The sequence below is a fragment of the Seriola lalandi genome, unplaced genomic scaffold (assembly GCF_002814215.2).
Source record: "Seriola lalandi dorsalis isolate HSWRI2012SDOR001 ecotype SW California unplaced genomic scaffold, Sedor1 jcf7180002054538, whole genome shotgun sequence".
NCBI classification, from domain to species: Eukaryota; Metazoa; Chordata; class Actinopteri; order Carangiformes; family Carangidae; genus Seriola; species Seriola lalandi.
The window spans coordinates 401862-414628 of NW_019525091.1; the positions used below are offsets into that span (position 1 = coordinate 401862).

The 12767-nt window shown below is 37.1% G+C and overlaps 1 protein-coding gene across 1 annotated transcript; it reads right to left on the minus strand.

Moving 5' to 3' along the window:
- Positions 1–551: 551 nt before the first annotated feature.
- Positions 552–6229, minus strand: LOC111661175 (recoverin-like). Its single transcript, XM_023414658.2, has 4 exons — positions 6156–6229; positions 4112–4686; positions 1871–1982; positions 552–1459 (listed from the first exon to the last, which is right to left on the minus strand). The coding sequence occupies exons 2-4, from the start codon at positions 4490–4492 to the stop codon at positions 1374–1376; spliced, it is 579 nt and encodes a 192-aa protein (XP_023270426.1). The 5' UTR covers positions 4493–4686; positions 6156–6229; the 3' UTR covers positions 552–1373.
- Between the last annotated feature and the right edge of the window lie 6538 nt (positions 6230–12767).

The window sequence follows — 12767 nt, forward strand, 5'->3', positions numbered from 1 at the left end:
GTGTTTCCTGGATCTAGAAGTTTTGTTATTGCTACAGCAACATTAACATTACATTAGATGGGAATCAATATCCTTTTCCTGAATCCTTTTCGAATGCTTTATCGAGTCTTTAAGGTAGTTAGTGGGGAATTAACTTTTTTAAAGGAGCTATTTGTAAGTTTTGCTATTGCTACATAATCAACATTAGCATTAACAGCAGTTTACTTACCATTATAGAAGAACAATTGTGAGTTCAGCATCAAACTTTTTATCACTTTTTTTCTTCTACTGAAGTTAGCATGCTAACCAACTAGCCATTCAGCCCATCTTATCACTTTCCAATACCAAGTCACTGTAGCGTCCAGTCTGCCCTGTAGACCTAGTAACCTCTTGTATTGGAACTGGTAAGTAAAGAAAGAGTAAGTTAAAAGCTGTTAATGCTAATATTTGCTATGTAGCAATAAAAAAACCTACAAATAGCTCATTTAAGACGATGCTGTATCACACAGCCCCACAGTCATAATAAACTGAAAAAGAGACAGAGGAAAGAAAAAGATTTCTGAAACCTTATATGTTATTACAATTTCATGATTTTTATTTATTGAATTTATTGTAAATAGAATCCAGTTAGTTTTACATGTTGTTGCACATGAACAAACCTATTTTCCAATATGTACCAATTAACTAGAACATCGAACATGTAGGAGTGCGTCACATGGATGAATTGAACACGGTAAAAGACATAAAATTATACAATAATAATGGAAATGCCCTGCACTTACTGCGGTTGAACCATGAGCTACATCTTGGTCAGGTTTCAAAAACATCCCAGTGTAAAATGAGAAACTACAGAGACAATTGGCTGCCCAGTTGAGAAAACGTATTTCACAGTAATGATACTTTAACAACGCATATAAGATGTTATCTTATTAAAATGTGTTTGAGTTGCTAAAACACACCTTTACAATTTACTTTTAGTCTGAAATGTACACTAAATAGGGACACTTTCAGGAATTCTGTATGTCTGTATTTATCTATCTTGATTTAAGTGAAGAAGCTAATTTTAGCAGAAAAAGTCTGTTTGCATGTGGGAGAGTGTCAGTTAGGTCACATATTTATGAGGGAATAATTCTTTCTGGTTTATGGTAGACAGACACTGGTAAACCAGGATTTCATGTGAAACATTTATTTTAAGCTCTGGGTGATATAGAAAACAGGTCAGCACATTGGGGCAAATGTTGGCAGGAATTTTGAGCAATAGGAAGATATTATCGCACCTGTTAAGTGTTCACATTCTGTGATGTGAAGTTGATGTCAGGTGCCCATTGTATTACCAGAAGCAAGGGTAAAGTGGAAGAGATGTGAATGGAGAGAGAGGTACATTGACGGAACAGCTACTTAAAAGGCTGATACTGAATCAAACGAAGAGCTTCGTCATTGTCCAACACTCCCTGAATGAACTCCCCCTCTGCCACTCGGTCTGGATGGAGAAAAGAAAGAAATTATGTTTCATTTATGTGACTGAAATGACCATAACATAAAAAAATGTTATAAAAGAAGATCTTTGATGCAGATCTTGATCAATCCATATTAAATACAGCAACAATAATAATAAAGTGTTTAGAAGTTCTGGGGCTTTTGCAATCAGTTGGGCTAATCTAACTGTAGAACTGAGCAATGCAGTCAAATCAGGCAGACACTCCATCACTGAGTATTTGAGTTTAACAGATATGACATGCAAACCCTCTGAAGACTTAGGGTGAAGGCTGAACAAATTACAAATTGAAGAATCAATTTTCTGTTTAGTCAGAGAAAACTCAGAAGCAAGAACGCAAGATTGTTGGTCTCATATTTATCAGTTCATGTCTCCATTTAAAGTATTTCATCTCACCATTTTCACCCTTGTCAAAGAACTTCCAGAGTTTATCTGCCCTCTTCTCAGCTGTGTTTTCATCATCAGCCAGATTAGCAACTTCATCCTTAGGAATCAGCTTGAAAATCGCCTGTTAGGGGAAAAAACATAGAAGACATACATTGGTCAATGAGAAAATGATTTAGTTTTTATATTTTTGGTTGGCCATAAAAGAAGTGCAACATTTTATTTGTTCCTTTTGCTTAATGCCACATTTGACTTTTATGTCCTCATTATTTGCTCAAGTCTCTGGTATCATAGCTGAAATTAAAATTAATTTTACCACTACAGACTAAACTTTAATGGCTGCACATGTCATCACTCCCGAATGCTCCTTTCATCTCATCCATTTTGTCACGTCTATGAGCTGATCATGTGTCAACTGACAAAAACAGCAACAAATTGCTGGTGCCACGGATTAACTGACAAGTTCTTTGGCCTCTCTGGCTTTGTTCTGTGATTAAATGAACTCTAATCTGTTAAATTGAAATGTGTTGGCTAGAAATAGGCCTGCAGTGGATTTTTTTTTTCAAAGGACCCCTGAAATAGGGTATTTTAAAATTCTTGTCATTGAGTGCTATACTGGCACAGAAATGTTAAACAGCATATATGACCAATAAACTGGATCAGTATCTGAAGCATTTCACATTTCAACATATACACTGAATAATCTCGTCACATATTGAAAACTGGAGAGGATCGGCAGAGCTGTGAAAACCAAAACTCACTTTTCACTAACACATGCAGGGCTTAAAGAAAAGATTATTTTAAAAAAAACAATGTCCAGGCTTTCAAATCTATGACAAATTTTCTGATTCAAACATACTACAGTCAGACACTGCAGTGAGACTAAAGCAGGATTGTAGGGAAATCTGCTCTGGACTCCTGAGAGGATAAGATCATGCATATAATGTCATATATATCATTTTATACTGTAATAAAAAAATCACATGGTAAAAGAACATTAACAACACATGCCCTCCATACAAACACACATACAGATCACTATACACATATAGCCTACACATACACACCTACATATGGCATATGACACAACCCTTTAGACCAACATCTACCTTATATGTTAGTGTTGGGAATCTCAATGGACATATAAGGCAGGAATGATTGTTTATAATATAGTTCAAGATGAAAAATGCAGACATTTGAGGTAAAATTGATCAATTCAATGTAAGTTTCACCAACTGTCAATGATGACCTTTGTCTTGAAGCCACTAGGGATTCAGTATGTGGCATTTCCTAATTATCCTGCATGGAGATGATACTGTTGTTTATACTTCATTTGGTTTCTGCTAAATCTCAAAAACAAGTAGCTGCCATAGTTTACTCAAATGGGTTTATTCAGATTTACATTGGTTACATTTGCTGATCAGAGTTTAATAGTTAGTATGCTATCATATTGTTCTTAGAGGACATTTACATGTGTCCTTCTGTTTGAAATATAGTCCACTACATTCTCTTCTTAATTCTCTATACATCAACCAGCCACAAGATTAAAACCAGCTTCCAGTTTTAATGTTGTGGCTGATCAGTGTATGTCCTTCTTTTCTCACCCAAAGCCCTCTGCTGCTTTCCGTCAATGCTTTCATCTATCAATCAATTTATCAGTCTGTTCTACCAAATATTTGTAATACATCGAATTCCAAAAGTATACAGAGGAACCTAAGATCAGTTTAACAACTGATGAGCAATAACTGCCAATGTCAGCCAGTCTGATATCAATTTGTATGCAGATGATACTCTTTTCTATATTAATTTTGCTCCCGCTAATGCAGAATCTATTTTGAACTGAACTAGCCTGTATGAAAATTGCTATACAAAGAAATATTGATTGATTGATTGATTGATTGATTGATTGATTGATTGATTGATTGATTGATTGATTGATTGGATTTTAGTAGTTACTATGCCGTCATACTAATCTTGCTTCAAAGGTATAAAAGGAAAAATAGTCAACTCCCAACTTCTATGCATTTGATACTGTTGTCAATGCTTCATTTTGCTCTTGCTAATGCAGACTTACTTGACAATACATTGCCAAGCAAGCAGCACTGTCTTTTGAAAATGAAAATGTGGTGAGATTCTGACTGGTGAAAGACAAAATTAAATGTTTTGTGCTCTTTGTAAGGAAAAATTGTGCCTGTGAAAATGTTAAGACATCTCTATATGGTCCTGCATCATTGCCCTTTTTCCAAAACTCACCGTGCAGATTTCTGTGACCTCTGACTTGGTGATGTATCCGTTCTTGTCCACATCAAACAGCGAGAAGGCCCACTCAAGTTTCCTGTTGGTCTTCCCTGTTGACGTCATGTGGAGGGCGATGATGTACTCCTTGAAGTCCAGTGTACCATCATCATTTGCGTCGAAGGAGCGGAAGACATGTTGAGCATACGTATTGGCTTCACTGTCTGGGAAGAATTTACTGTAGATGGACTGAAACTCTTCTTTTGAGATGCGCCCTGTTGGACACTGTCTCTTGAAGTTTTCATACCACTGGACAATCTCATTCTCTGTGAACTTGGTGTTGAGCTTCAGGTCCTCCAGGATTTCCTTGGACACAGCACCGCTCTTGGTGTTACCCATTGCTTTAGGTGGTGGTGATGTTTTAGAGTTATATCAAACTGTGAATCTGTTGCCCTACTGCTCTTCTAGGGAGCCTAGGGAGTTGCCACCTCTACTTTGTCAAAGTGGTAAACAGAAGACTATTCCTGTAATATGGCTGCAGTATCCTTCTAGATCCTGGTCCTGGCCTGAAATTCTGCCCACAGAGACAAATGCTGTGAAAAGAGCAGAAGTCACTTAAGCTCATTAAGCCAATCAGCCAACAGTAATACCAGCAAGAGGTGTCACGGACAAGGTTCAACGCGGGTCAAAGCTGAAGTGCTTGTTTATAGACTTTAGATTTAAAGACAGTTTTGGGAATTCTTTACCTGCTATTTTAAACAAGCAGCGAGCCAGGTTTTAATTAGTACGAGAGAGAGGAGACGACAACAGGTGTGGTTACCCTTCCATCAGTGGCATTTAGTGAAGAGACGAGATGGATGCCAATCACATTTTACATCAGCATGATACCATTCCATACTAGTTGGCCATATGGTTACAACAGACTCAATTTGTATAAGCAATTAAATGGTGCTACCTGACACATTTTGGCAAATGCAAAATACCAAAATTGTGAAGAAAGCTTTTGCACTTTGACAATCAGCACTGAAGGCTTGTGTAATATGAAGATGGTTGACACTTTAAAAATATGGATCCCCCAGGCCTGTTCAGCCTTCATGTTATGATAATCTATTTTATGTTTAATAGCCAGAGTCAACCTTGCTTTCTATGCAACAGCCAAGTATGGATGAACACTTTCAGCCTGATTTCCCACTCAGAATCAACTCACTCACTTTTTGCTGTGGGTTTGTAGTTTAAATGGCAAAATGTTATGTTGATGGCACATTCAAATTTTAATGATTTTGAACGGCTTCCATTATTAAGCAAGAAGACCAATATCTACAACTTCATAGGTCGGATCAAAGGGTTGCGCAGTTGGTAGTGAGAGGCAACTACCTACCAACTGAGCTTACCAAAACCTATCCAAAAAAGTTGAACTCAGTATAAAATTTCCAGAACGCACCATAAAATCCAGACTGCACCATGGTTTGTTATCCCCATTGACCAACAGTAACATCAGTACTATTACATTACATGGTAAAGTAAGACATATTACATAATGGACAGCAGCGCAGTTGTCAGAAATTAACTTATTAAATCTACTCACACTGTAAGATTTTCAGCTCTGTAAAAAAAAGATAAATATAACTCTTCTTTAGTTGGTCAAAATACATGGTAAACTGTGATGAAATGTGATTTAAAATAAATTATATTTGTAATAATATGTGTAATTATGGGAGAGAATTCATTTATTTTGTTTTTCATATGTCTCAATGCAAATAGGTAAAAACAAACTGCCTTTATTGCATTTGTACTAATAAATATTGATATCAGAGGTGATGGTGCAAGCAGTTCCACATGTCATCCAGAAAAAAGCTACACAAAACTTAAGTTAACTAATGCACTTTTTATACAACAAAACTCTCTTTTCTTGTCATGCCTCTACTTGATGTCCACATAACTAATGTGTTTTTCCTCAGAGAGAATCTCAGTTTAAATGAAAAAGTACAACAAGCACCAAAGGCTCCAATAGTTATTCCCCCAAATATTTCATGTTGTCAATTAAGTTCTGATTGTTTCCTACCTGTGTGAGCAGCTGAGGAGTCCAGGGCAAACAGAAGAGGAGCAGCAGAGAAAATGAGCCTCCACCTGCTGGGGTAAGTCAATTAAACTGGATCACCCTGAGGCGGAGCCACAGCAGCACCCATGTGAACCCCTGAGCTCCCTGAGCTGCTGCTGCTGTTTCTCTTTTTTTTTCCCCTCATATGCTAAAGTGGTCATGTCACATTTATTTATAATGTATTTTTTCACACGCTTGGCTGCAGGAAGTGGCACACATGCGGACAAAAACAAGACGCACATTACAGACAACCTCAATTTAACAGGTAGAAACTCATATATATGTAAGAAAAAGACAAAAAAAATGATACAAAACAAGTTGTCGGTGTGGTACTATATTTGTTTATGCCCTGGCCATGTGAAGGTTGGGGAGGATATTAGGCAACTGCACAGACAATCTGACTCTGATAGTTAATCTGTTGTTTAGTTAAGTTTAGCATATCTTATCTTAGCTTAGTTTAGCATTTAGTTTACTTTAGTTTACTTTAGTTTACTTTAGTTTACTTCAGTTTCCGGGTTGATTAGAGAAAAAGTCCAAAAATTGAAAACTGGTTTGTGTGTCAGAACTTTGTTTTTTCTTCTTTCCTCTCCTATGAATCATTTCACAACTATTTGGTACTTTTACTAAAGTAAAGAATCTCTATACATCTTCCACCACTGGATGCCCTGCAGCTTGATTCCCGCCTTCTGAAAACAAGTCAGTTTACTGGACCTGGCACAGACACGCTTGGCTGCTTAGGAGCACAGTGCCGGTTTTATCTGCTATAAAAATAAACCTGATCAAGTGAATTGACAAAGTAAAAGCAAGCCATTTCCAAAACTACCTTGGACCTTTGCTCAGGTAAAGACTTAGCAGTTTAAATCCAGAGAATGGTGGCGGGTGGCAGTGCGCCATTAGGCGGGGGATTTAAATGCTCTTAGCTGAGTTTTGACTGCTGATCCACCATCTGCTCTACTGTAAACCAGTCTGCACAGAAAACACAGCAAGTCCCAACACAGTGCACCTGCATTAAAGGAAACCTGCAAGTGTAAACATGGTTTACAATAATTATAATTAATAATAAATAACTAATTTACTACTACCAAGAAGTGTAGTAGGAACATAGTTAGCATCTGTTAGCCTACCAGTGTCTGTATACAATAAACAAAAGATCGCTGCATCATGGTTAGTCGTCCTATTTGTGTGTATTTTGTTTACACTCTGCTTCATTGGTTTTCATAAATTACATAAAACTCTTTTCCTACCATAACTAAGTAGTTTTTGTCTCTAAACTTAACCAGAGGTTTACTGGCGTCTGGGTTTCAAGGTGCTAAAAATATTGTTCCCCATCTTTCTTAATCCCCTTATTTCCTGCCAGCTCTAACAGAAACTGATATGAATAATGTTGCAAGGATTTGGAAGATGCTGACCAATTATCCTCTTGCCAAAAGGGACATCAAATCAGAAAATACTGGAAAGCAACGACACGCAACATATTTTGTTGATTAATTGTGAGGACTTCTGTGACTGAAACTGTGCAAACTAGAAGGGAGTTTCAGCTGTTTGAACCGTCAAGAACATGACACACACTATCAGTACATCCAGATAATATCTATTAAACTTTGGCAATGTGATAAGTGTAAGTCATTAAAGGCCCCATATTTTACAGCTTTCCAGTGTTTTATGTTTTATGAAGTGTTGACCCATAAGAAGACACATTTGTGGTTTTAGGAACCAAAAACCATCTCAGTGTAGTTTCACATCTCCTCTCTCAGGCTTCTCTCTGTAGCTCTTGTAACAACAGGTCAGTGAGCCAATCAGAAGACATGAGGCTCTGAGCCTATGGCCTCCTGGCTGGGCTTGGGGCTTTGATACTTTCACAGTATTAATATAGAACCTAATATCTTTATAATCAGACATAATCAGACGACATTGGAAATGGAAATCTCACTTTATATAATATTGGACCTTAAAATGCTCTTTTTATCTTTTATATTTTCTCTCCATGATAACAGTAAAGTCTAAACGAGACTTTCAGCCTCAGAGTGTCATATTCAGATGCCGACGTGACCCTGTGATGAGGCTAGAAACATTTTGATTAACTATCATATTCACTTTCCAAATACCTAGCAACAGGTCATTGGCTGATCTTTACATGGCTGCTGCAGTCTGAGGTGTTAACTGAGTCATGGAAACCTATCATGTAATGTCACCAAGCAGCATAACAACCTGTGAGCATGTCTACTGTATGCGCAATCAGTCTGTTGATATAACCACCTGACCTTAGCAGACACCCTCTCCGCCCACTGCCTTCATCTCAGACGGAGCTTCCCGGATTCTGTAATGCAGGACAAGTATAGAGCAGCGTCTACAGTAAGCTCTCCTGGCAAACTGCTGATCTCTCTCCTGCATTAGAGCAACTTAATTCCTCTGCTGACATGCTGAGGCCTACCTTCAGACGCTGCCTCCCTCTTGGCACCATCAGCCACGGCTCCACAGGTGATTTGGATTTTGCCATCTGGCGGCCGAGGCTTTGGAGAGCTCTGCCAGACGAACTGGTGAGTACATTCAGAGCCAATGTCACCTGTTAGGGAAAATATCTTCTTAAAGTGAGACAAATGTTAAAATTTGAGAGATGAAAAAAATAAAAACAAGTAAAATGTTTTATCCATGACCTAAAAATACATGCTCAGTTCACTACACTGAGTTTCCTCAGCTGCAGCCTTGATTCTGCTATGACCACTAGATAACGTCGGCTAATGTCAGCAAATTCAGCTAGCAGATAAAGCTGCTGTGTAATTGATATTACTTAAGACTTTTGCTACTTTTACACTGATTTTATCACATAAACAATTAAAATACACCACTTGGCACCACCTATTCGATTAGGTTTTTTCTATATTTTTGCCTAATTTTCAGTAATTTTGCATATTGTAACTTTTTGTCAGGGAAAATCCACTGAAAAAGTATAAGAACTAGTCCAAATCCGCCACCCAAAGCCATTCTTACCCTGCCACTCAAAATAAAGTAGACAGTTGAGTGGAAACGCTGGTCTTCACCCAGACTCAAACCAGATTTTGTGATTACATGGCCACCGTTAACAAGCTTTTATTCAGCCAGCTCTGACCTCAAGAAGTCTTCCAATTATCAATTAAAGTGAGGAACAAATTTTAAAAACTTCTGGGGAAAATTGCTCATCCTTTTTCCTGTTTTACTCATTCTGTATTTTTGAGTCTTGTGCCCATTCTGTCATTTTATCTCCACAGATTTAATTAAGTTCCCCTGAAGCCACGAGCTTCTAGTGCCATACATAACCACATTAAAGTGTGCTGAGCCTATACCACAATGTCTAAAATTCATCTATTTTTTCATGTGCTTTTTGGATTTTTATCATTTAATTTACAGAAAAGAAATGACAGAAAACAAGGGGAGAGAGAAAAGGGAAACATCATGAAGCAAAAATCCCAAACCAGGCTTCACAGTCAGTTTAAACCATTACGTCACAAGTACAACCCATTGTTTGGGTGCTTCCATTGTACCAGCACAAAACCTCGGTGTAGTTGTTTAATTATGGAAGTAGATATATATGTGTTAATGCAATTTCATCTTTGCAACTCCTGGCTTCTCCAATTGAAGTTTAAGTCCGCAAATACATTCATTTCTGCCCCCAAACGCATTCATGCTTTACATCTTAAAAAATAAATAAATAAATAAAAAAAGCACAGTCAGCTAATTGTTGAAACAGTTAGTTTACCCTGTTAAACGGTGCCCAAAAATTTAGAAGCACCCTATTTGGGACTCATCCTCAGTCTATCATACAGAGCTTTCCTCTTATAGAACAGGGATTTTCCCTTCGGCCCACAACAACTAAACAGTCTGGATTTATTTGATTAGAAGTTTTCGTCCCTTGGCTCTTGAGACGAGCCTTTCCCTCTCACAATCCCACCTTTAACCCACACCATGGTTTAGACTGGTTTCTAGGAAGGGGAATCCTTTGATTGTAAGGAGAGGGGGATTAAAATGGAGGAGCAGAAGGGGATGGGGAGAGAGAGAGAGAGAGAGAGAGATGGAGAGAGAGGCAGTTAAAGTAGCGATGTTAGGCGGTCTAAGGAGGATTTGGCAAACATGCAAAGCAGACAGATTTCATGCAGGGAATGGAAGATCGGTGGTTACCAAAACGCAGCTAAGTATTATCAAAGCTCTTTGGCCTGACATTAAGGAATCTATTCTCAGAAAAGCAAAGTTTAATCTAAATACCCTGATGGTCGTCTGTGTGTGGATGACAGTGTGGATACTCGTCAAGCAGCAGAGGGAGGCCAGATCAAGAGTCAGCTGGAAGATACTAGAAAGTCACATGAGTCACATGCATCACATGACCACTTCTGAGTAAACTGAAAGAGCAAATATGGACGTGTTTACGTTGAAAAATATGCATTAATTGGCCACTAACAGAAGATTGACATATCATCATTGTAAAAATATAAAGTTGTTGTGTCTAACTTGTTGGTTTTAGAGCTTTGAAGCCCAAACCATCACATTACATCTTTTACATACTTTTTTTCTGAAAGGTTACTTATCAGAAAAATGTAAAGATAGGTCATTTTAACGACTTTATCCGTATAAAACCTGTCAGACTACAATAAGTCAGTCAGGACAGTTTGAATTTGAGACTTCATCATAGGTTACCTGTCCTCATAATCCTATTACTGCTACTACTAACTCTGTCTGCAGGGGAATACCCTGCTCACCAGAAGATCTTTGAATGGTGGGTGGAGGGGGTTTACATACCGAGGCTCACGGAGCTGTGGAGCTCACTAACACCACCAACATCTTCATAACTGCCAACTTGTCAATAACCTGACAGAGGTGAGTTCAGGCAACATCTAATACTGGTAAAAATTGTGGCAAATAATTCTCAAACTGTTGTCCAGATTTAATCCAGTTGGTTTACCACATTGTTGCAGCTCAATATCAGAGTAACCCAAGTAAAGTCCGGCAAGTTGAGGAATAGTTGAAGAAATTCACAATATGGAAAGGACACAATACTGAGGGGGCTGACCAGTGTTGGTGGAAATGGAGGGACTACATGGATAAGGGGTAACCTTACCACTGAATGTATATTTAGGGTTGAAATCTGTATATGTATATTTCTTTTCTCTCTGTATACATATTTATTTAATTTATATTTATTATGTTTTTTTCTTGTTTTTTTTTTTTGTTTTTTTTTAATTATTATTATTATTACTATTTTTTTTAATTATACTGGTGACCTTGAGGACTGTACGGAGGGAAAGTATTTTGTGTCTCTGTGGATTTTAATGGAGGACTGTGGGTTCCTTAAAAACTCTAGAGCTAACCCTTCAGCCTGACTTCTGCCAACCCTTTGTTCTTTACAAACCCTGCCATCGTGTTTTTCTGTAGATGACCCTGTCTGATGAACTTGTTCCGTGTGTATACTTGTGTTGTGTTTTGTTTAATATTGATAAAAATTCAAATAAAAAGTAAAAAAAAAAAAAAAAAAAAAGTCTGGCAAGTTGTCTAAAGCAATAGGGAAAGAATAAGGAGATATAAAGCAATAAAATAAATTAATTAATAATAATATATAAAAATTTAAAGAAAAATTAATTTACAGAAAAAATCATTTATATGCAAAAATTAAAAAACAATAAAGCTATGTTAAAAACGTGGATAGATTAAAAAAAATAAATGAACAAAAATGTGAAAATAAATGAAAATGCTTAGAATTATTCTTTTATATTTGGTTATTTGTCTTTATATTTCCAATTTTTTTTCCTTAATTCTTTTTTATGGCACTTCTATGACTCCATAATGTCAGAACAAGGAAAAAGGGATTACAAATCGGAGACCAGAAGGATTCAGCTGCCACTTATTTGTCAGGCATCAAAGAAGGTCTGAAATCAGATTTTAGACTTGGTAATCAGATTAGCTGATGGAGGGAAAATCTGCCCTCAGGTCAGTTCCCTTAATACGCTCTTCTTTCTTCTTTGCTTTTTATGAATGTCGTTTTTTGTTTTTTTGTTGCTTGTGAGTTCAGGAAGAGTTCATTAATCAGCCTGTGCCACAAAACAAAAAACAAAAAAAAGAAATCTGACAGATTCCTTTGTAATCCAATTTAAAGGAGCTGGCTGCCAACATTCACTTTGCACTTAGTCTGCTCTGCTTTAGAGCATGATGGGGCATAGAGCTAGTTTGGAAATTTGTGTTGCATCATATTTTAGCTACAAAAAGCCTCATTCTCGAGTAAAATAAATGTGAGTGATATATGATCATGTATCTGCTAAAAATCTTTGATCACAGATAAAAAGATATACCACTGATGTTGCTGTAATTCTCATTTGTCACCAGTAGAGGTCAGTGCTGGTTATAGATTTTTTTAAATGAAAAGAAGTAAATACAACCCTGCATAAAACAGACATTAAAATGAGCCTCTCTACAAATGTTAATGCACTGTTACCCGTTTACTTCATGAAATTAAAAACAGAAAAAAATAATTAAAAAAATTAAACAGTAATTGAGGCATTTACAAACATTAGTTACTGACCTCTGCACATGGCACAATTATTATTTTTTTCCTAA